Raw genomic sequence first — 26,123 nt, 5'->3', positions numbered from 1 at the left:
AAATTATATTAATTCTTTCGGGGTTTTTCCCTATCTAGATGGAAGCGTCTGTCTTGCATGAAACCACCCTTAGTCAAAATATTTTTTGGATATTTTTTTTCTGATAGATGGAATATTTAATCCACAGATCTGGAGTGGAAAAAAAGATTCTAGTGGCATTATTGAGTTCATGAAATACTCCAGTGTGAAGTACTGTGATTTCTTTAAAGAGTCCTTAAATGAAAAATGGCCATCCAAACTCTTTTCAACAGAATGCCAAATGAATAAAAAAACAATAGGAGAACAATGATATTCCCTAAATACAAGCCCTATGAAATATACAAGGAGCCCAAGATAATTTGTGAGAGAAGAACAAGGAACCTGGCTAATGCTTTCAGACAAAAAACAGGGACTATATATTTTGCTTTTGGTCCTACATTTCTTCTTCTTCTTGCTTGATGATACTATCCGACTCCCATTCTGGAAGTAAAGGAAATACTTCATATGTAAAATGATCCGGGTGTATTCCCAATATCTTCAGTGGAAATCTATTCCAGGCAGTTTGCCTGATCTCTGATGGAAATCCTGTGGCCCAAATAAACAATACGGGGTTAGCATTGCAGACTACTGTGTATAACTCCAAAAATTACAGCTAGAGCAACCAAATTAACCAGGATTGGCTATATGGAATGCAGTATCCCAGCTACCAACAATACCTGCTAGTTTGTTTTTTAATGTAATTTTTACAGTCCTTAAGGAATGGGGTAGTTATTTAAAGGACTGCTGGATTTTCCAAAAATCACTCAGACTATTAAGGGTGAATTAGGTACTGAACTAACAGGCCTAAAAATTGCTTTGGACAATGTGTATCCTAAGTTCAGAGATAGTTTGAACTGGCAACAGACCCTATGTAATTGTCAGAGTTGAAAGATTTAACAGAAATTGCCTATTTTTTTCCATTTCCATTCTAGTTCAACAAATACATCAAAGCATGTCACAACTACTGAAAAAGGTTTTTTTCTTAGCTGTTACAGAAAGAGAAATTCCGTTGTGTTAAAACTGATGGCGTGATTTTATTATCCAACTTCCCTAAAGCATGGATGTTCCAGGACATTTTTTGCATCAAACTTCACTTGTAAATTTATAGTACATAAAAATATAAAGAGAACCATGTAGGATCCAACCAACCAAACTCATGTAGTTCACTGAGTACCCTCAGAGGCATCCGCAGGGAAGAAGGGATTTATCAAAGATGGTAGACATAACCAACTGACAAAAGTGCTTCTTCTCTTGTATGTGTGTTGATGTTCAAAGGGATGGAGTTCTTACTGAGTAGTTGCATATGTCATCTTGACTTTTTTACCCCATTCTAGTGGGAACTCCGCTATCAGGGTACAATTTGTGTCCTTCTAATTATTATCTCATGGAATAAATTAGGTTGGGAAGTCTTACAATTGCCAATACTGAAAGTAATATATTGCTATCACAGCTTGCATTCATTGACAGCAGTATCCTACGTGAGCTACTTTAATCCCCTTTAAAGTTGTCCTAGCTAGTAATCATTAGCACGCAAATGGGCTGGATAGTGAAAGAGTGAATAATAGCTGTTATATGTTCTGGTTCTAAATATAGGATCTGGATTTAGTTGGCAGAGCTTTAGGCTCACTGAAATTAATACAATAAATTAGTCATGATTCCAATGGAATTACAATATGACCAAGTTAGCCTGTTTCTCACAAAGTATGGTTAGGTGCTATTACAAACCATTTGCAATTTCTTATGGTTCAACAACAGACTAAAGAGTGGTGCAACTTAGGTTTTAATCTGTGCAATTAATCATAACTCCATTTCAAAAATATTTAGATTATGTTTCTTTTTTTAATAAATGCTACATCATCTGTACCATGACATATGGCAAAATGGAAAATATACAGAACTAAGCTGTGATTTCACATTTGTCCAAAAGGTTATGGTCAAGGCAATTTGCATTGAAAATGTACCTAAAAGCTTTCAAAAGTTTATGAGGGCAATATGTGCAGGGAACAAATCTTAATAAAGAGTTATAACAGTTGTTTCACAGATTTTTAACTGTCAGTAATCATTAATTTAGTTAAAATTAATTTATACTGTTAATACAAATGCCCACATAGTTAAATGAATTTTTATACATAGCCAAGTTTTTTTTATATCTCTTTTCTTTTTAGTATAATAAAACATTACTTTGGCTGTCTGAAATCAACGATTATAATTGTAAGCAATAATTTAAGAGCACTGATTCAACTATTCATTTCTAAGAACTATAGTAAATGTGTTAGTTGTTTGGGCCGGTATTGCTTATAGAAGATACTTATTTAGAATTATTTCAATTTTTTCATACTATACTGGTATGGCGGCCAATAACCCTTACTCATCATAAGCAAATAATTGTGCTTAATGGAAGACTATAATCATCTGAACAGCATCAACTGGTACCTACACAATTTGAGACTTCCAAAAATGAAGAATGCTGTCTATTAGCAATACACACTGAGCAGAATATGTGATCACAGGTAGTCCTCAACCTACGACCACAGTTGAACCCAAAATTTCCATTGTTAAGCAAGACAGATGTTAAGTGACTTCTGCCCCAATTTACAACCTTTCTTACCACAGTTGTTAAGTGAATCATTGCGGTTATTAAGTTAGTAACACAGTTGTTAATTGACTCTGGCTTCCCCATTGACTCTGCTTGTCAGAAGTTCACAAAAGGTGATCACGTGACCCTGGGACACTGCAATGGTCTTAAATATGAATCAGTTGCCAAGTGTCTGAATTTTGATCTCACGACTATGGGGATGCTATGATGGCCATAAGTGTGAAAAGCAGTCATAAGCCACATTTTAGTGCCTTTGTAACCTCGAACGGTCACTAACCGGATGGTTATAAGTCAAGGACTTCCTGTAGTGGATCTGGATTTATTTGTCCAATTTCATATGGTCGGTCGCCCACCTATCTGAGAACTCTGGATGACCAGCAAACAAAAACAAAAGATTACATTCAACTAAAACCAAATAAACCCCATCAAGGTTTAATAAAAGTACTAATGGTGAAATGAGTAGCATGCTCTCATTCTGGAGCTCCCAACCATCATCCAATGTTTTGGGGAAGTGCCAGGTTTTTATAGCCTTGTAAAAAGGCCCATCCAGCAGGGGCTGTCCATATTTTGAGAGGAAGCTATTCCAAAGAGTAGCTGCCATATCAGAGAAGGCCCAGTTCTAGAGGCTCAGATGACATTGGTTGTTGTTTTTTTATCCTCAATGGTACCTGGAGCATGCCCACTCTGCCAGGTCTAGTAGGATAGGTAGAATCTCATGCAGGTTATAATAATACAGACCTGACTCAGATGACCTTTAATCCTTTACAATTTGCAATTTGCAAACAGAAATTGTGCAACAATGAGTGACTCCATTCTCATCTATATCAAAAGACCTATATTTTAATTGCCTTACTGGCACTTAAAAAGATACTGTGACACAAGGACAGCCCCTATTTATTTCAGCATGTATCCTGTACCTTCCAGTAAATAAAATTAACGCTACGTGAATTTAATTCACAAAAAAGAAAGGAGAAGTAATTTACAAAATTAAGAAACATCTTTCTAAGGGACAATGACATTGTAATAAAAATCAATAAAAGGAGCATAAATTAATAAATAATACAAATAAATAAAAACTTTTATCTGATAATATATTTTGTTCCTTTTTTTGTAACAAATTGGCCAATGATATCATTTAAATTTTTTTAAGTGCCTTTCATTATAAATAATCCCAGGACTTCATCTCTGGTCTCTATTACTATTTTCAAATTTTGATTGGTCTAATTCACCCCTCCCTCATATGACTGATTGATTGATTGATTTACAAGATATATATCTTCTTGATTTGATGGTCCCATTCTGAGCAATGTAAATACAACATCATGGGATTTATTTAATTAAATAAATATTATTTCTTTCTTTTGCACTAGGAATCATTTTAATTTGTTTTCCCACCATGACATTCAACTGTCAGAAAACAAGATAATATCTAGTTGCTTAGTTTTCAGAAAGAAACTGTATTTTTTATTTTATTTTCTACCATATTATTTTCATGTGCTGCAAGAATTCAAAAGGCAAATTGATTTTTCTAGCTTAGAGATTGAAACAGGTGATGTCTAAACAAAGACAAAAAGGTCATGACTGTTTCCAGTGGAAAAGGCTTGTATAAACTTCAGGGAACATAAAGACAATTTTGGCTGATCTATTTAAGTCATCAATGTTTTCTAAAATGTATTTCACAGAACTAAACTACACAACAAAATATACATTTCATATTGTGTAGTGCTTCTTCAGATTTTTTGAAAAAATTTCTACACTTAAATATAGAAGGGATGTCAGTGTATAGCAAGGATAGGCAACAGCAGTTTTAACGCATCCCTAAGCGTCCCATTATTATTATTTTAAGAAGTATCCAAGTAACAAATTGATCCCATTTCTGTCTCTAATGTCTCCCCAGCAGTTCCTCCCCAAGTCAAAATTGTACCATTGAAGTTAAAATCAAGGCTTTCATAACTGTTCTACCAATTGCTGGAAATATGCTGCAATTTGTCTGTTCTCTCTTTTATTGTTGACGGTTGATCCTGAAAGACAGCTCCACCACTATCTATCCACCATCTTCATGGCCAATTGTAAGGCTTTCTAGTTGGGGCATCCTGCTTTTGGTAGAGACTTAACTGGTACAATAGCTGGAGTTTGGTGAAGGCCGTCTGGCCATGGTTTTTGTCTCAGCAGGAGCTAAGAACTCAGGTGGAACAAACCACAAGCTACAGTACCTTTTCCACAATATCTGCCAAGGTCGATGTTAAGTTATAGACTATTCTTTGTTGGAGTTAAGCTGTGTTTGTTTGGCCCCATCTAGATTTTCCCAGCCTCTAGACTCACTGATGCAGACTGTGGTGGCAAGGTATCACCCTGACATTTTCTAGGGGCTTCGTGTCTATATTATATCTCACAGGGACAGCACTGGAGCTTCCCTGTGCTTGTTTTCTCCTCATGATACTGACTGGAACCACCACTTAGGTACAAAACTATTATAAAGCAATGCCCTGAATTCCCAAAGGTTGTAAGTGTCCAAAGGAATACAGTGATCAATGATACTGAAAGCCATTAAAACAGTAGTTCTCAACCTGTGGGTCGGGACCCCTTTTGGGGTCGAATGACCATTTCACGGGGGTCGCCAAACAACGTAGTCTGCCATTTTTTCCCCCTTTTCCTTAGCTGTGCTACTCCCTTTTATTCTATTGGCTTTTGAAAGCCAATAGAATAGACTCTCTTGAATAGGAACCAGAGAATATGAGTCTAATACACAGGTGGCAGAGTTCAAATTACAAAGAATCCTATCCAAGTTTTTGCATTTCCTAAGTTGAAAAGTATCATAATAGTACAAGATGCCACCTGACTCATCATCATCAACAGTGTACAAGCGGTGTCCAACCCAGAATGGATAGGAGGAGCTTCGTCTGCCAAGAATCCTACAACTCATTTAGCATGCCTGCAAGCATTTTATCCTGTCTTTCTTTCCCCAGAAAGGTCTGCGTAACCTTTATCAAATGAAATCCATGGATGGAGTAAGCATGGAGAATGAATGCTTTGTTGCACTGTGTATTCTTGAACCAGAACTCTTATCAGTGTTTGGTCACCTTCACTTTGGTTTTGTACCACAATTCTTGTTAAGTGTTTTTTGCAGGAACATATTTCCAAACAAGATCGTGGAGTAAATGGGATTTACTTGCAGAAGTCCAGGAAAAGCCATTTTTAGACTTTGAGGGAAAAAGAGGCCAGTTGTGAAAGAGAAAACTCCAGCAAAAAATCATTGTGGCCCCTATTCCCTAAACAGTTTAAAAGCTCTGATGTAAGCCAACTAATAACGAGCTGTCTTTATAGCACATAGTTATAAGCACACATTCAAATTTCTCTCACCATTTCACAACTCAGTCTAAATTTTAGTCCAAGAAGCAGAGAGGGTAAATAAAGATCGAAAGTCGTATTAAATTTCTCCTCCACCCAATGGGATGCCTTGAGTCTTCCATTTGTGTCATATATAATATTGCTTAAATTAGAGCTTGGCTGAAATTACAAAGCTTATGTTCTCCTAACTCTACACTGGACAATAGATAAACCTCATGATACTTTATTGCACAAAACAGCTGGTGTACCATGGCTAATGACTTTTTTCAAATAGGATAATGAATTGTAAATTAAAATATTGTAGTACAGGCCATTAGAGAATGGCTTGCAATTTCAGAGAGTAAGCGTGGAAAAGGATCTCTGTGATAACTTCTAAATGACCTTGTGGCAGAGCTTATGTTATCACTCTGCTATGTGACCCTTGATGCCCTTGTGTACTGTAAAGATATTTTAAGCAGCTGCAGTGGTGACAGGACCAGCGATTGCTGGCACATTATGCTAGACATGAGCAATGCTTTCCAGTGTTGGGTGTGTGGAAAACCTAAGGGGAAGTGTTCAAAGGTGTCAGTCTAGTGTTGGGAAAGTAGAAGGAAAACAGAGGCACTAAGTACATTCTCCATACCTGCATAGTGACTGACTAGGGCTGTTTATAGTGCAAGGATGAAAATACCATTTGCATGATTGTTTCTCACTCTTTTGATGCTGTATAGTCAAGTTGTGTTTTTTTGTGTTGCCACTGGCTGACAAAATAATGTGATTGCTGGGATCATCAGAAATTTGGCTGCAGGACTGAAGTCACAATATGTCATAAGGTATCTAAACACCCTTTAGCTATTTACCCCTACTTTTTAAACTTTTTTTTAAAGTTATATTTTTGTTCTTTTAGCTGAGACTGGTTTCCAACCTCCATCTCTGATTGATGTTCAGTGACACAGAAATGACAGATCTCTCCCCTCTAACTTGCAGTCCTTTTTTCTTTGCAAATCTGTCTGAAGTTTAGGGAATTCTTCAAAAATAAATTTAGCGAGCGAGTGAGTAGAGTAATGTACTGAAGGCAGATCTTGTTGCATGGGGATAAATTGGCTTACATGAAGTTGGATGGATCTCTCTCTCTCTCTCTCTCTCTCCCTTCCTCCATGATAACTCCTATTACATTCCTGTTTTATAGGAAACCTTTTTCAAAATAGACAAATATTTCATAGATATTTAAATATTTCAATATAGAGAAATTTCTTTTTATTTATTTATTCTTTATTTATTTATGAAATTTAATTGCCACCCATGGGTGGCTTACAACAAGGCTTTTCAATCAGTGGTACGGGTACCACCTGTGGTACATTGGCATCTGGCAAGGGGTACACGACCATCCTAGAAAAATGGTAGCAGGGGAGGGGAATGAGCTGAACTGGTGGCAGCACCGCACAAGCCTGAGCGAGAGATGGCTGGATCTGCAGGGCTGTCAGGGCTCAGTGGAAGTGCCAGGATCAGTGCTTCTTCAGGACTGTCAGGGCTCAGTGGAAGTGCCAGGATCAGCACCAGCCCAGAAGAAGCGCCGATCAGCTGGAATGTTGCAGCATCTCCAGGGTCTTGTGATTTACATTCAGATGCTTGGCAACTGATTCATATTTATGACGATCACAGTGTCTCAGGGTCATGTGAAGTGACCAAAACCTGCTGCAACCACCCAGAAGATGGGGGGAATAAAAACCAAACACCCACCCCACCCCACCCCCGCTGCCAATCCTCAACAGAAATGCTCACAACAATGAAAACGTCGGACAGGAGGAAGAGCGCCGCTGGGTGGGCAGGCAGATGTCTTGCTTGGCATTTTTTCAGTGTCATTGTAACTTCAAACAGTTTTTGACACCTTGCTAGGCAACTGGTGGTACTTGGATATTGCCATATCCTAAAAGTGGTACAATGGGTGAAAAGGTTGAAAAGCCTTTGCTTACAACATAAGAACATTAAAATCAATCATAAAAAACACAGCAGATAAGAACATTAACAGATAAAGTCATTAATACAAGATGGCAAAGGAGGAAGCCAGACACATGGTTGGTGGTGGTTAAGTTTTAATTAATCAACCACCTCTAGTATGAAACTCCCCCATTGGGTCTCCAAGCCACCTGGCACAGCCAAGTCTTAAAGCTCTTCTGAAACATCAGGAGCATGGAAGCCAATCTCACCTCCAGGTCTAAGATGTTCCAGAGGACAGGAGCCATGTCAGAAAATGTTCTTCTCCTGGATCCCTCCAGCCAAAATTTCTTGGTTGATGGAATCTGCAGTATGCCCTCTCTGCCAGCATGGGTGGGGTGGGACAATCCCATTGGGATGAGATAGATCCTCAAATAGACTGGACTCATGCCATGCAGGATTTTAAAGGTGATGACTAACACCTTGAATTGCACCCAGAAGCAGACTGGTAACCAATGCAGCTTGAAAAGCAGTGGTGTAACTTGGGCCACTACAGTTGTGTACCAGCTGTAGCTTCCGAATGTTCTTCAAGGGTGGCTCCGTATAAAGAGCATTGCAATAGTCCAGGGGTAGGCAACCTTGGCTCTTTTATGACTTGTGGATTTCAACTCCCAGAATTCCTGAGCCAGACTTCAGAGTTGAAGTACACGAGTCATAAAAGAGCCAAGGTTGCCTACCCCTGCAATAGTCCAAATATGAGATGCGTAGAGCTTGAGTAACTGAGCGCAGGAGCTCCTGATCCAGAAATGCCACAACTGGAGCACAAAATGAAGTTGTGCAAAGGCTCTCCTACCTGCGACTGCCACCTGCTCTTCAAGAACTTGCTTCTCTTTACATCTAATAAGGCATTTTCCTGGATGGAAAGAACCCTTGAGTGCAGAATGGCTAATTAATCCAAGAGATTATATACCATAGTCATTTTCATACTCATGCACAGAATTATTTCTGAAAAAAACAACAACAGATTTAACAGGCATTCTTTGTCCTGGGAAGTAATCTCAAATCAAGCCAATTGCTTTTAGCAGTATTTACACCACTTCATCCATTTGCATTAATCCAGAGTATGTTTAGAGTCTGTTTTATATTCAGGATAATAAATGCTTTTCTTAATGTTATTTTTTCCCTGGAATGGCCTTGGAAATCCCCTTGTGAATAAGCTAAGAGTGACTGAGATACTTTTAGTGAATCAATACCTAAGCCTGTTTTAAACACACATAAATGTCACTTCCTGACTTTGCTCTGTGCACAAAATGTAATGAATGGTAAGAGAAACAGCTGGCACTGGAAACAAATTGGCTGACTTGAAATATATTTATTGAATTCATAGGCTGCTGTGCCTAACAAGAGAGGCACATAATGGCCAAATGTGCCCATTTACCTATTGGCAAATAGCTTGCAATTAAAAAAATAAATTGCTCACTAAGATTCAGCATGCCAAATGCATAAAAACAAATTTAGTAGCATAATTAGCAGCATCAGAATGAAAAGCATTTTTTGAGCTTAAATAATGTTGTTACCAGTACTATATAATAAATGCTGCCAATGTGGAATTCCTACTGAAAGTTCTTTTTAGAATAGATAAACCAAATGTTTAATTATACCACAAGAAATTCCTAAAACTGAAATAGTCAAAGGCAAGTCTAGCAGATCAGCTGAAGAAATCTCAAGAGTTCTGCAGCCAAATACAGAGCTGACCTACAACATTTTGTTGCTGCCTGAGACAAAGGACTTCTGAAATCCCTTATTATATGCCCAGAAGCCATGCTTGGCATTCCAACATATTCTGGCTTTATTTCTCCTTTATTTCTAGTCCAACCCCCTGCTCAGGCAGGAAACCCTATACCATTTCAGACAAATGGTTGTCCAGTCTCTTCTTAAGAACTTCCAGTGTTGGAGCATTCACAGCTTCTGGAGGCAGGTTGTTCCACTGATTAATTGTTCTAACAATATTAGTGTAACTCTTCTCTCACAATGAGTTGTCCTGCGGCAAGTTGGCCATGGCAAGTTGTCCCGGGGTGAGTTGGCCGCGGTGACTTGGCCACAGCAAGTTGGCTATGATGAGTTGATTGTGGCAAGATGTCATAGGCATCCCCCTCCCCAGCAAACCAAGATTGTATGAAATTGTTGCATCATGAGGCAAACTCTGCCTTTATATATTTCTGTTCAGGAATGCGATGAGAGTATGCAAGTTGTAAGTTTGGAGTATAACACATGTTTCATCACTTGTCCCTCTCCTGCATGCCTAAAAGTAGCAGTATCCATTGGTTGGGTCAAAAAAGTCAAAATGGTAGTCTCAACTGCAAAATGTGAACAGTATGTTGATGCATACTGATGTATAAAAACACGGACTGCATCACAACAACATCTTGGGTTTTTTTTAAAACCCCATTTGGACACGTCTTATATTATGATGTGAGCCCATGTGCTGCATCTGAAACAGGCATAGCTGTAGTCACTCATGTGAGGTGAATTAGTATATATATACTCCACACTCACACATATTAATTCACCTTCTCCCAACCAATAGAGAATGACTCCTCCATCTGTAGAAACCCTGTGTGCAATTTAAAAATTCTGATTTCTCAAAATTAAAAATCATGGAAACAGGTACACATTATTTATTTTTAATCCTACCATTACTATTTTTAAGGTGGTAAACATATCTAATACTCCTTCCTCTCTCAATTTTTTTCCCACAACAGCAACCCTATGAGGTGGGTTGGGCTGAGAAAGAGTGACTAGCCCAAAGTCACCCAGTTAGCTTTCATGCCTAAACAGGACTAAAATTCATGATTTCCTGCTTTCTAGCCTGTGTCTTAACCGCTAGATCAAAGTGTTTAAGAAAGGTTAGGGTGAAAGTTATCCTTCATATATTGAAAGTGATGAAGATGGGAACAATGAGGGAGATGTATTTGCTTATTCCTGTACAAAGATAATCAAAAAAATTGAGTAAGCCTTCTGATCAGGCATAATATAAAATTATAACACCAATTCTGGATGTGCATAATGAAATCCTGGGTTTCCCAACCATAAGAACTGGTAGTAGCTCTTTGCCTAGTTAGATTTTTTTAAAAAATAAAGAACTGGACCAAGGAGTTGACAATAGCTACAATAATGATGTAAATACTGAAACAATTGAAAAGTACTAATAACAAATTATTGACAACTCATGTTAAAAATTAATCATGGCACATACATCGTGGGTATGGCCATGAAAGTGAGAAACTGAAAAACTACCCACACACTTGGAGTTTACTCTTAGGAGGAAAATACAAATAAGCAAATTACTTTCTGTGTGCATATGAGTGCGCCACTGACATTTGTTCTGTGAGCTGAATTAAGCTGCCATCCAGTACACATTTTATGAAAATAAACTCCATCAGACCAAGCAGGATTAAGGTTGGAGTATGTAGGGATTGCTCTGTGTATTTTCATTTTATCATACATTATATGATCCATTAAGTTGCTATAAGCTTTCACATCTTCCAGCTAGTATTCCCTATCTTCAGCATGGAAAATATTTTTAGAAACTTTAAGCCATTTACCCTTCCAGCAACATCAAAAAGAGATAATTAGGCAAGTGTGTCCAACACAAAGTTTACTGCTAGAGTTAAGACTAAGTCAGCTTGAAGACTAATAGCTGACTCAGAAGAATGCAATTATCCAGTGTGGCTTTTATGATTCTTGACCAATCCTCCTGTTTCATAAGCAGTGGGTTGGTAGTAAAAATTGTTTTACTAAGGCTTCTACACAATGTGTATACTTCAATCAATCTTTTCAGCCTTATCCCTAAGTACAATAATCAATCGGGCTTTGAAGCATTTTGGATCTGACTTTCCAAAAATACTTCAGAATCTGAAGGAGCCAAAATAGAGTCTCCATCTGCAACTCCTTAAAGCAACTGTGCCTTTCATGCCCTGGAAGGCCACCGTTGGACTTCTGCACATTCCAAAACACCATTTGAAGGTAACTCAAAAGAGATAAATGGTAGTTGAGATATCATGGTCAAAACTTTCCCTCAATTGTACTGTGTGTGTGTGTGTGTGCGCGCGCGCAAAATTGACAGAGATATCAGAGTGGCTGGGTTTTGATCTATCTCACCTGTTCTGACCTCCCTTGAGGACATGATGGCTAAAATTAGGCAAGGCTGCTCACATGTTCTGTGTGATTTAAAGGACCACTGGAAGAGCCTGAATTAATTCCTTGTATTTTTCACAAAGTCTCTCTTTTGGCATATACAGTCAGGATTCTAAAATGAAGTTTGGCTGAGAATTCGATGAACTTTGTGAAAGATATCTAAGGCAAAGAGGAAAATGTGTGTGTCAAAGTGAAGACATGAGAAGTAAAACTCTTTTTTTGTCTTAAATTCCATTCATATATTTTTCATGTTCTCTCTTTATCCGTCCTCTTCTCTTCAGCAGCCATGAAATGGGGAGTTGATGGCCCCAGGCTGTGTACCAAAGCCCTCCAATTAAAAACATGCATTTTGTTTCTCCATCTGTTATGCTCAGAGGATGTCTTTGTGGTGGCTTCCTTTTTCACTCTCTTTCTCTCTCTTGGTCTGTATTGTACAGAGTTCATATTTCAAATAGTAATTCATCTTTGGTAATTCTGTCTTCATGTTTTTTTTCTTTCAGGGACAACTATTAATCTTTCTTTTTTAATTAAGAAACAATAGTTCATTACTTCTGAAAAGTATTTCTCATCGCGTTTCTTTTAGAACAGGGAGATTATCAGCCAATTCAGACACAATTATTATTGGCAGAAGATGTGGCGGCTTGGGACAAACTGGATATTACAATTCTAAGTTCAAAGCAACAATGTTTAAGTGTTCTATTATTTTCCTTTTCTCAGTTCCATCTTTATCGGGAGAATTTCATCTTTTCCTATCTTTAGTTCTTATTATTATAGTCTGTATCAGGAGAACGAGGTATCCTGGATTTTAATTTGTCTATTATGGATTCCTCTTCTCATTATGCATTCTTCCAGATAGCACAGATAGTAAAAGCAAAAACTGGCACTCCATACATCCATTGTTATGATAAAGAGCTGAGATGAAAATGGACAAAATAAATCAACTCTAGAAGGCATGCTGAAGATATTCTGAAGATTTTGAAATAAAGAGAAATGGCAATACGTGTTAGGCATTACAGGGAAAATAGCAAAAGAACCAAAACAAAATGACTTGTCCTGAGGCAAAGGCAAACCTATACAGGCGCTCCTTCACTTGTGATTGATTGCTTAGTGACCATCTGCAGTTATGATGGAGCCATCCAAAATTTACAACTTACAACTAGATTTTAAAATTCCAGTGTCCCCCCCCCAGTCATGTGACTGCACTTTGGGTGCTCAGCAGAAGGCCTGCATTTACAGCTGTTTAAGTCAGTGTTTAATTCTGGTTTCTGGCAAAAACTGGCCCAGTGAACAACCATGGTATTCACTTAATGACTGCAGTTTTTACTTAACAACCGTGGTATTCACTCAATGACTGTTGTGAAACAAGCCATAAAACTGGGTCCGATCATTTGGTGACCCACTTTATGACCATCAAGGTTTATGTCCATAATTGCTAGGCTCATCTGGAGCCATAACTCAAGAACTTTCTGTATACTATTTCTAAATCAACAATGAATACATTTCACCTCGCTCCATAACTCCTTTGGATAAACCAGCTGCTAAGATTATAGAACAAGCAGGATCCTGTACCTTTTGAAATTATAAGATTGCTTTAATCTGAGTAAGTTTAAACACACAAAACCTCAATGAACTAAAACATGGCTTATCTAATTACCTAGCTTTGTACAACCCACTGAACTATTTTTCTTTTAATGACCCTGTAATCCCTTGCATTGGGGTGGAGTCGGGCAACTGAATGGAGCTCCAGCATTTACTGGACGGTTGGCCTTTCGTGAGGCCTACGCAGAGTTTGTAGCAGATAATTATTGTGCCCGAAAAGTGAAATCTCTCCTATTAACTAGGATCGAATTCACAGCCTCCTGACTGTGAGGCGAGAGCTCCATCTCTAGTCACCGCCGCTTGTACGACCCACTGAATAAATGTTTTTTAAAAAATCCTTTAATGTAAAATCCTTTAAAGAAATTAAAAAGGCGCAAAAATAATAAAAAACCCCAAATGTTATAATAAATATAAAAAGCATTCAGATTTTAAGCACAGTATGAGAATTTGACTATGTGGAATAATGTTGATCAGTTTTTCTATCACATCAATAAAAAAGCAACCTCATAAGCAGAGAACAGACATATCATTTCTCTAGGACTTAAAATGCAGAATGCTGCCATCTTTCATTATAAAAGAATGATAATTCTTCATGCTAGGCAAATTCACACTTTTTCATGTATTAATAAATTCTGAATTGGGGTTATATAATTCAGAATTATATGCATATCTTTAAGCCTACAGTAATTCCTTTTCCCAGATCCATAATAACAACCAAACAAAATGAGATAAAAGTGGTCCAACCTCATATTATATGTCAAGATGTCCTCTCCATCACTTTAAACTTACAGCATAATAACTTTCATAGCCAACACGTCTTAAATGTTCTCTGAGGTGTCAGATAAAGGGGAAAATGTGTTGAATCAGCCTCAGTTTAAGATAGAAAGCATGCTTAATATTTGTTAAGATTAAAATGAATATTCTGACATTTTATTGCAACGCTTTTGCAAATAATCAATATTCGCCCTAACAATATTACTACCCACTAAATCTGAACTAAAAATTAAAGATATATCATAAGTAATTACCCCAGCATCAGAGCCTTTTCCAGAGAGCTAGATCTTTACTCAATGTGTCAAAATAGAATAATTTGAGCCTGGTCATTTGTGCCTCGAAAGAGAACTTGGGTTCATTTGTTTGCATGTGCATACTTTTGATGGGTCTCTCTATATATGCAGCTGCGAGTCAGTCTGGGGTGGATTTTTAAGGTTAGAAACAAGGAGACTATGAATGCTAACCCTCCTTTGGGCACTAGGTCAGCTGGTTAATTTTTGTGCCAGTTACCGTATATGCCGGCGTATAAGACGACTTTCGGAAGCGCTAAACTCGGCACCAAAGACGGGGGTCATCTTATACGCCGAGTCGTCTTATACGCCGGAAATACTGGTAGTTTCTGGCGTATAAGACGACGTTCTAGGAATGCGGCTCGGCGACAAAGACAGGAGTCGTCTTATACGCCGGGTCGCCTAATACGCCAGCATATACGGTACTTCAGGTCACTTTCAGAAAGGGGGAAACGAATCCCGCCATGTTTGAAACCAACAAAAGTTGATCTATGAAGTATGAGTTACACTGACTGGGCTGATGCAACAATTAGGCTGAAGGAGGGCGTCTAACAAGTTAAATTACAAAACAGCCAACCAACTGCTGTGTGTTTGGAGTTTTGCTTTGTTTCATTTTTGGTGCCTTTGAGTCATTGTTGACTACTAGGACGGCCTAGATCAGTCTCTGCATTTTTCTTGGCAAGATTTTCAAAGGTGGTTTGCCATTTCCTTCTTCCCGGAGCTGAGAGAGAAGGATTGACTCAAGGTCATCCAGCTGGTTTGGTGCCCAAGGTGGAAGTCCTGATCTCCCAGTTTCTAGTCAAGGGCCTTCACCACTATACCACACTGGCTCTTAACGGATGTGGCTAGCACACAACTAACAGAAATGCAGTAGCCCAAACAGTACTGCAGAGAGGTGCCTTCAAGGTGATACTAAGAGGAAAGTATACTTTGAAGTGGAACATAGGAACAAATGGAAGTGAGTGGGGAATCTTAGTTGACAATGTTCTCCAGAAACAAATGCCTGCTCATTCAGGTGATGGGAACACTGGGCAGTGTAGATAAGGCTGCAGTCTGGCAGATGGGTTGGATTATACCCCTCTTCCACATCTCTTGGCCACATCAACCAGAGCAGGGTGCTTTTCTTTTTGCATTTCTGCTCTAGATTCCAGAGCAGCAGCTGCCACCCTGTCATTTGCAGCCTTCTATGGCTTCCCTCCACAAGACCTCCAGACCATGGGGAAGGAGGCATAAATGCTGCTCTAAAGAGTGTCCAGCAGCTGACCCAGCCAAGAAGGAAGTCAGAAGAGAAGTCAGCATGCAGGGGGCTCTTAAGATGGGCAGAAAGGCATAGATGCTGTAACCCCCTGAAGTGGTCTTTCCTCTGGGTAAAATGGAGAGGTGGATTGTCCTGACCTTTCTGGGAAGTTTTTTTCAATCAAAGAACAGAGCAAATCTAAAAGAGGTTTGTCCATACTGCTGGGAGACTTTTATCCTGATTTCTGATCCATTTTTTTTTATCTGTAGCCCTTAGAAGGCCACGTTTGGGATCTCTTACGGGAAGCTGACAAGACAGCAGCAGAACATCAAGATGAAGAGCAGGTGTACGAAGCCATGGCAGAGTCTCTAGGAGATGCCTGGGACTCCCTGACGATTGTTCTCGAGAAGCGGAGGACGCTGTTAAAACTGAGTTTAGATTTCTTTGAAAATGCTCTTGAGGTCGGTCTACAAGAATGGAAAATTCTTTTCACCTTCAAAGAAAACAAATCATTGTTGCATTTCAAGTATCCCTTTCTATTTGATGACTTTCCATTACTTTAGACAGGGGGGAAAAAAGACAATTGCAGCTGTTTTTCTGTTTCCATAGGAACCAGAGCAAAAACCATAGGGTGAGAAAATGTTTTACGGTAGTGGGATCTTAGCAGATAAAGTCATAGAGCTGGAAGCAACTTTTGAGACTACCAAATCCAGCCGCTTTCTCAGTGTAGGAATGCAAATTAATGCCATCCATTGGAAGTCAAAAAAGTCAAGATGGTGGTGTTGATTGCTGCCTTAACATCCCAGGAAAAGGGAACTTATCATCTCCTTTAGTAACTATTCATCCAGTGGCATTGCTGTTACTCTTCTTAACTGTCTTATCCTATTGAATAATTACTTTCAGAGTAGCCTCTGAAAGCAAGCAACTAGAAAACCTGGCTTGGTTGAGACAATGAAAGAAAGGAGGCAAGCCTGAAACTCTTGCCATATACTGTTCGCATCCTATATGGGTAGTCCTTGACTTACGACCTCAGTTGAGCCCAAAATTTCTGTTGCTAAGAGAGATATGTGTTTAATGAATTTTGCTCCATTTGTCAACCTTCCCTGCCACAATTGTTAAGTGAACCACTACCATTTTTAAGTTAGTTGCATGGCTGTTAAGTGAATCTGGCTTCCCCATTGACTTCACTTGTCAGATGGTCTCAAAAGATGATCACATGACCCCCAGGACACTGCAACCATCAAAACATGTGAGTCAGTTGCCAAATATCACATGATCGTGGGGATGCTGCAATGGTCGAAAGTGTGAAAAACTGTCATAAGTCGCTTTTTCCAGTGCTGTTTTAACTTTGAACTGTCACTAAGTGAACTGTTGTAAGTCAAGGACTACGTGTAAATTGCACCCGTCTCTGTCCTTTTTAGCAAAAAAAAAAAACCCAAAACAAAACAAAACGATGGCCTGTCTCCATATCTTGGTCCTGAAATACCATTTTCCTCTTTTAGTTACTTTATGGTCTATCAATACTGTTATTCAATGTTGAAGGAGTTCTCCATAACTCATTTGGAAAAAAAATGGCAGGACCCACTCTATTCCTGAGGAACTCGCCTGTTCTTCAGTGAGGCACCTCCTTCTTGATCCCAACATTTGAGGAGCAGGGCTCCCCCCCCCCTTTCTCAGTCATGGAAATTATCCAAGCATAAGTCATACAGGGGCCCCAGGGGGAGATTTATAGCACCTGCTGTTGCAGTACTAAACTAGGGGAATTTCATTTCTCTCAGCAGGACAGAAACACATGCAGAGATGGGCAGGCAGTTGGTTATGCACGCTATCGGGTTCCTTGAAGTAGCAAAAGTGGAACCAAGGATCTACCCTTATTGTTCTTGAAATATCCAAGCAAGGGGCAAACGGGAAATAACATGTGTCAATTTCAAATGAAAAATCCTGGAAGCCTCTTGCTGGAAAGCATTGCTTTAATTGACAGAATATGATTATATGTAATCTTTGTTTTATTATGATAAAACACAAGCCTCATCTCCAGGATATTCTTTAATGAAAGTCAGAAATTAAATCCAAACGCTGGAGGATAATGGATTTGCTTTCTATCATAAAAATAATAAAAATGGAACAGAATGTTTGCAAAACAGTAGACTGAACAAAAGGCATCATTCTTCACGATCTTTCTTAATTTCATTTGAAGTACCAACATCCTGATCAGGGGTTTTCTCTTTTACACACAGCAATTTTATTTAGGAGAGAAAAGGCAAAGCTATTAGCCTGCTTGAAATACGTAGTGAGATTAGAAACCAAATAAAATGAAACAGGGAAATAAACACACACAATAAGCTACTAGTGTGCACAAACATTCATTGCAGAGGTACTGTTTTGGATCAATGGCTAAACTCCCACTGGGTCAATATGGTAAACTATAACATGTTAAACTACTTGACCCGGGTTTCAAAAATTCAGACCGAAGCAAAAATCTCTACATCTTTCCTGCCATCTAGTCATCATCTGGTTTTGTAGAGCCTGCCTCTGAGAGCACTATTCAGCTAATTAAATTACAGCTAAAAATTAAAATGTATCATATTTTAATACAGTGCTTAACTGTATGTGAGCTTATCTTCTACCTAGATGTATGTGTATTCCAATTTACATAATAGCTAAAAGTATTTTCCTCAAAAAAAAAAAAAAGGCAGGGTACTTGAATAGCAAGAAAACGGGCCACTCTAGGCAATCTTGTGTATTCAAAAATACTTGCTTTTTCAGGGAAAAAAAGATTAAGAATTATATCTTTTCAATAGTGGCCATTATTTCATGAGAATTTTCCCATAGAAGATGCACTTGCAATGGGGTCTGTGAGAACCAAGATAAATTACTCTTTTCTACAGCCTTTTTGAGGTGGTTGAGAGTATTTTTTGTTTTGTTTTATTAGTATGCATATTTTGCTACAGGGTAGGATGATCTGGTAGATATTACACCCCATTGGTTTCAAAGCATTCTGCTTTAGGGAAGAATGTGAGGATTGGGGCGGGGGGGGGATTCTGTTTGGTACAATCAAATATTTCTTCGAGGCTGTATTCAGTTAGTGGCAGCAAGGTGGAGGAGAGGAAATACAAGGCAACACATCTGTGGGAATTTTTTAAAAGCTGGAACAATTATGTTGCCTGCCAGAGAACTGTTTCAGTTGATTTTCTTTGCTCTAGCAAGTCAACACAAGGCTCGGCATTTAAGATTTGTCGTTGTTTGAAACATGTTAAGCTAGCAAAAATCCGAGGATGAGGGCAACAATCAAGCAGATAACAGATCCTTGTTTCCATTTCTTTGAAGAGGTTCCTATTTCATACAAGCAGTGGAAATAGCAATTATTTTCAGTGCTGCTGGCTGGGAACTGTTGAAATTGAAATCTACCTCATCTAAAAGGTACAAGGCCGAGGAAGACAGTTTTAGAAGAACAGGACAAGTGTATTAATGATGTGCACAGCAGTTGAAATGCATATTTGATTCTTTTCAATGATACATACAGCTCTTTTTGAAGAGTCTATTTTTCGTATCTTTACAGTTTGCGGCTAAAATTGACCAAGTTGAAGATTTTCTGCAGTATTCTCAAGAGTTTGAAAATCCCGAATCTCTGAAAGAACTCTTGCATCAGCACAAACTTCATACAAAAGGTATTGAAGAGGGCGGGAGCATCTTCTTTTACAAGGAAGATTTTGAATTAAGGTCTTCCTGAATTAAAGTTGGTTACAACTTCTTCTGAAGTTAATGTTCTTGGTCACAGTTGAAATGTTGCAAGTTTTTAAAAATAACACAGACATCATAATGTGTGCCTTTTCCTAACACTATAGATTTGCTCTGGAGAGACTAGATTTAAATTCTGTGCACGGTTTCAGCTTAGCCTGCATCAAGGGCTATTGTGAGAATAACATAAAGGAGAACCACTTACGCTGTCATAAATGTCACGGATTTTAACAGTTCTCTTCAACTATTGACTAAGGGTAACTCCTACTTCAGCTAATCACAGCATAAACACATCCTGGCAACATTTCTTTTCAGTTATGTCTCTATCATATCCTAGGGTCAAAAATGGGATGGCTCAAATCATCCATGTATCTGTATTAGGTATTCTAAGTCCACTCAGGGGCAATATCCCCATATAGAAAATCTGTTCAGTTTGTTCCTATTGGAGGGAAGCCAGATGATTGGCCATGACTTGGATCAAAAGATGCAGGATAGGGATGAGGAACAGGTGAGCACATTTCACGCTAGTATACTTTTCTGTCAGCTCAGAGATGCATAAAGAACACTTCTACTGTGCAGCAGGGAAAATTTGTAAGGCTGGATATGATTAAATTTACATATTGCTCTGCTCTGTCACCAGAGCTTCCCAAATTCACTTGATCGCTGTAATGCTTGACCGGAGATATCCTTTTGGTGCATCTAGTGATTCAATTGGATTTGGCATTACTGTGCTATTTAGTGCAGGAATGCTGATTTGCAGAAACGCTGGAGGATTTGGCATTATTGTGCATACTGGTACATCCAAAATCTGGAAAATATTTTAGTAGTCCATTAACACACACACACACTCTCTCTCTCTCTTTCTTGGAAGCAACAGTAACAGAAGACCTCATTTATTTTATATACACTTTCTTTGTGAAGCCTCAGGAAGAACAAGCTTTAAATTGAAAACCACATGAAATGAAACCCAGGCATAACTAAAACATTTTCAACAAATGCCTCTTGTCAAGTTGAATGCAGCCCTCAAATCCTGAAGTGAACGTCGTTTGTTCAGATAGACAACCATGACTGTGGTTTTGTTTTGTTTTTAAAATGTAATTTTGTATGTAATGATTTTCTTCCTTAGCCACATTTACTTCAACAACTAAGCAATACGCTTACTCTGTAGAGACTATCCTATGTCAGAGGTCCCCAACCTTTTGGACACCAGGGATCGGTTCCATGAAGAGAGGTTTTTCCGTGGACCGGAGGGTGTGTGGTTTTGTGGGCTGCCTGCATTTTGCAGATGGGACTTTGCTTGTTTGTGTGGCCCAGTCACTGGCATGCTGCGGCCCGGTACTGGTCCATGGACTGGGAGTTGGGGACCCCTGTTCTATGTGATACTTCTGCTTTCTGTGTTTGGAATCCGTTTCTTTATTAGGTGGGCAGATATGGTAGGGACTAGATAGTTAATCCTTCTCTGAAGGAATGGGCTGGATAGTGTTCAGATTCATTTCTACACTATGATTTTAGGATCAATGCATCATCATTTGAGTGGTAACAGGGTTTGCAAAGGTAAGGCCCTATCAAGCCTTACTGTTAGCCTACCTAAAGAAATACAGTGGTATCTTGGTACTCAACAGCTTTGAAACTCATCAAATTTGGTATTCAATGCATTTTGAAAATGTTCTTCCGTTTGTTTGGCACTCAATGAACAAGTTAGAACTTATCAGTGTCAGCTGCCTTGTGACTCACCACATTATTCCTTATGGGAAAAAAACTTGTTCGGTACTCATCGTTTTTGGTACTCATTGCACATCCTGGAACCAATTAATGGTGAGTACTGAGGTACCAGTATATGCCTCTTTCTCTGTCCTGCAAAAGTCATGTCTTTGTGGCATGTTTAATACAGCAGATTTGACTCTCCACGCATTAATTAAGGATGGTCAAACCTAGTTAATGAACAGAGTACACATTGGCAGTAGCAGCCCTAACATAGGGAAGATAGGGGACATTCCCAAAAATTCTGATTTCCCATGCATTTCAGACATAATAGTGTTATTAGGAAACTGTCCACAGGTGAGTTATTTTCTTTTTCCACAGCAATTTAGAAGTAGTATCTGAATGAGTTTGGAAGAATTAATTAAAAAAAAGAAAGAAAATCTGTTTATACAACATGTTATAGGCAGATTTTCCTTTAACTGTCCATGCTCTTAAACCTGATTTAGATATTACTTTACAGTTAGGTAGAGGATCAAGCTATGACTGAAGAGGAACTTGAGGAAGACATCTTAAATTTTGAATGCTTCTGTCTTCCTTCAGCAATCCCTATTGCTAAGAATCCCCAGTGTTCAAGAGGAGAAATTGCAGAAGTACAATAGTTCTTTAGCGCAAGGCCTAAACTATGCTAAATTCAAGGCAGCCCACAGTTAAAATTCCCATCAAAATTTACTTCTTTAAAATATTTTCAGCTGTAGAGTAACAGCCATTGTGTTCAAAAGATCACAACAATTTTCTAATCCTTAGAAGGATCATTTTCTGAAGAAGTACGAGGCAGTTCTGGCTGTCCCTGTCTAGATGTAATAAACTAGAGAACAAATCTGTCCTCAGCCATTGAAATTCATTGGGTAACTTGAGACCAGTCAGTCCAAACTATGTCATTAGGTTCCTTTGGAGATAAAATGATGGGTGATCCCTTAAACTGCCTTGAATTTCCCACAAAAAGGTGGTGTGCATATCTAAAATATAATAATACAATGGTTGTGTTTGAAAATAAATCCTATTCACATATTAATGTATTTTTCATCCAAGAGGAAAGCCTAATTTAGTGGGACACCCTCTAGGCATTCATTTTACAGAGAAAGCTTGCTGTCATCATTATGGAGACCGAACAGAAATGTTAAGAAACAGAAACGAGCAGGGAAATGTTGACAGACTGAAAAGGTTAGTCAAGTAATTTTGGGGTAGTATGGCTCATTAAGAGCTAGACTTGTGGTTCTCACTTGAAATCAGGAAACGTGGGCCCCTTCCACTCAGAATTGCAGGAAGAATAGTTAAGGAGCTTATTATTTCCTAGATTTGCTTAGAAGGATTGGAGGTCCTGCTCAAGGAATTGTGGGACCCAGTTCTTGGATTTGGTGCCTGAAGAAATTATCTTTGTGACATTCCAAAGTTTTCTTCTTCATCTTACCATTTTATGTGATGTTGATAAGCACGATCAGTTTCTGGCACTGAGCAATTCCGCAATGTACAGTTTGCCTTCTGAGTGTGGTTGTCCATCTGTGCTGGGAAGTTGGATGAGAAGGCTGATGGGGAGCTGCAGGCAATCCATTGGCATCTTGGAGAGAAATATGCAGCAGTCACAAATCCATTTATGTTGCATCAAGCCGTTGATGCCTGATATAATGACTTTTATTATGGCCTGCCTGTTGTGAGAAAGGATCTGTTTTGTGAAAGCTCTTGGCTGTTACTATTATTGAAATAGCAGGGAGAAATGAAATGAACAAATAGTCAAAGGACTTTTTAAAAGAGCTAGTTTTATTGTACAAATGTAACCAGAAATCAAGTTAATATAACACAGAGACAGCTTAAAAAACACATTTGACCAAATTTCTGCTTTCAGTAGGAACATATACAGCTAAAGTGTAATCTCAGCATAGTTGAGATTCAAAGCCTAGGGAATTCAGAAATGTTTTCTTTTCTACGCAGGTGCTCCATTGTCATTGGAACCAAGTGGCGTTGTCTGTCAGGCTTTGAACATCATGCTACACCATTGTTTTGTTTGAATAAAGCCTGATGAACTAACTAGGTTTACTTGAGATATTATCAAGCTATAAACCATAGTTGGAAACAAATGGCTGAGTTCACATCATATGCTAACAAAGGCCAAACAAGGATAGCTATGACATGATTTTGAACCTTTAGAATCTAAAAGAAGCCTTTACATAAATCATCCTAAAAGCTCCCCTTTATTGATTATCTCTAAACCAGCAGTTCTCAACCTATGGGTCGCGACCCCATTTGGGGTCGATTGACCATTTCACAGGGGTCACCAAGCAAGGCTGTCCACCATTTTTTCCCCTTTTCTGGTGGGTGCCTTACCCCCCTTGGGCTGGGCCAGCTGGTGGCCCAGCCAGTGGTCGGTCTGCTCCGTCTCTCCTGCTTGCCAGCTACGTCTCAGCCGGCGCAGGGGGCAGCACCACACATGCGCGATGCTCCCGGGCAGGGAAAGTCCTCGACTTACGACTGGTTGGGTAGTCCTCGACTTACGACCATTTAGTCCTCGACTTACGACTGGTTGGGGGTCGCGGCATTAAAAAGGTTGAGAACCACTGCTCTAAACGATCTATGTGAAAGATTGCTGCTAAATTACACTGGAAGTATGGAATATATTTGGGCTTTGTTGATAGACGACTTAAGTAGCACAAGGCAACCCAGATTCAACCCCCTTCCCCCACTCTGTTGCCTCCCTGGATAGGTTCAGCAGTATTTCCTCTTAAATATCCATTAAGTTACTGCAAGGATAAAAAAGGAGATGGAGGGGAACCCTATAAATTACAGGTTGTTTAACAAGTGGCTGTATAGCTACTTTTCAAAGTTATGTCAGCTTTAAAGGAAGAAGCACTTCAGGCCATCATAAAATGTCACACTATTTGCCTCCCCTCCATCCCGATTCCAATATGGGAGCTTGGCTACCTATTCACACTTACGAATGGTAGCCAAGCATCCTGTGATCATATGATTGCCATCTGCAAATCTTCTCTGCCAGATTCCTTCTCTGGCAGGGAAGATTGCAAGCCGCTGCCACCTGCAGAATGAACCTCTTCCCATCCCTCCTCTAGTGGGGTGCAGAAATGGGACTCGGATCCTGAAGATCCAAGCTCCATTCCTGCAGCCCCCCAGAGCAATTCTCTTCTGTGCACTGAGGGAAGCTGAACTCTTCTGGTGAGGTGCAGAAACAAATCCCAAGGATTGTTACATTAAAATAGACGTAAATTGCTATTGATTTCCTGATATAAAACAGATTTCTTAAAATTCTACCCTTTTGGGGGGGAGGGTTTGAAACTAAACAGGTTCCAACTTAAGTGGCTTGTATCATAGGTAATTTTGATCAAAAATTAAAACAATGAATTGAATATGATTTCGGTGGTCACACTTCAATCTTCATTGGTGTAAAGAGTTCGTTGAACAGCAATTTAAGCTTGAAAGCTTTGCCAATGGTTGAATGCCATTGCAAAAAGAGAGGGTCACCCCTGAAAATGATATAAGGACATTGTTTGCCATAAGAAAAATAATCTTGTAGAACAGGGGTCCCCAACCCCTGGTCCCTGGACCAGTACCAGGCGGCGGTATGCCAGCAACCGGTCCGCACAAACCAGGAAAGCCCCGTCCGCAGGATGCAGGCAGCACACAAAACCATGCATCTTCCAGGCCGTGGAAAAACATCTCTCCATATAATAGGTCTCTGGTGCCCAAAAGTTGGGAATTCTGTTGTAGAATATGTTTTTTTCCCCCTAAAGGGTCAAGTATGGGTAGCTCATACATTCTATTCATCATTTTTGTCTTTTCAAAGAGATAAGAAATCAAAAAGTCTTTTTGTAGTGTACCTGGTGAGGCCGTCAGTTCCAATTTTATCAATAGGTAAAATGAAAAGAACACTTTAGTTTTTAATGAAGCACATGTATTAGTAACACCCTCCTGAAGTAACCTTTTTTGCTCTGCTTAATTTATTTATGAGTGCTTGGTTGATCGTAATTTCATTCTTAACCCCATCCTGCAGGCTTTAAATTAGATGTGCAAATTAAGCCTGTCCACTTTGGTTGCACTGACTTCATTGGTCCCATCCTCCCAGCAACTCTTGCAAAAAGCAATAAAGATGATGCATAACAATTTGGTTTTGCAACAACCTGATTCCTCAGCTTCCCTTCCCTTCATTTGTCTACCAATTAGCTCTTGGCAGTTCTCATTCTTTTTCCACTTTTTCCTAAGTACAATATAATTGGTTTATACTCTGTATACTAAAACTATAGCTGAGATTGTGCAGTCTGGCTAAAATGCATTTGGATAGTTTGAGACTGAGTGTGTTGTGTGAACTCAGGCAATTGGAGACGGTTTTAAAGATAGGGATTAGAACCCTTTGCATACTGACAGATCTGAGCTTCAGCAACTAGATAACTTGTAAATAAAAGCAAAATTTGAATTTTCTATAATTCTACAAAAGGATTAGAAAAGTCTAAATCAGCACTTCTCAAACTTTTTGGAATCACCGCTCCCTTCATTGTATCAACTTTTTCTTAATGCCCTCTGTCCTGTGTTTATGTGAATTATGTATATATTTAAAATTATTTAGAGTACACTATTCTTTGCAAACAATTTTTGTAAACATTTTTTTTAAAAAAATAGTGAGCAGGTTAACAATACATTATATTTATTT

At 38.9% G+C, this 26,123-nt stretch overlaps 1 protein-coding gene across 7 annotated transcripts in view; it reads left to right on the top strand.

The window, feature by feature from the left end:
- CCDC141 (coiled-coil domain containing 141) overlaps positions 1-26,123 on the top strand; it is a 144,427-nt gene that overhangs the window by 16,193 nt on the left and 102,111 nt on the right. For 6 of the 7 annotated variants that reach the window (XM_039329170.1, XM_039329169.1, XM_039329171.1 and 3 more), the window contains exons 3-4: positions 16,243-16,434; positions 19,533-19,641. In XM_039329170.1, coding sequence (XP_039185104.1) covers positions 16,243-16,434; positions 19,533-19,641 — 301 coding nt within the window. The remainder of the gene's footprint in view (positions 1-16,242; positions 16,435-19,532; positions 19,642-26,123) is intronic. The other variant, XM_039329172.1, reaches the window with a different exon arrangement.

Source organism: Crotalus tigris, unplaced genomic scaffold (genome assembly GCF_016545835.1).
Source record: "Crotalus tigris isolate CLP2741 ecotype Arizona unplaced genomic scaffold, ASM1654583v1 scf7180000024389.207434, whole genome shotgun sequence".
NCBI lineage: Eukaryota > Metazoa > Chordata > Lepidosauria > Squamata > Viperidae > Crotalus > Crotalus tigris.
This window is presented reverse-complemented; position numbering and strand designations above follow the sequence as displayed.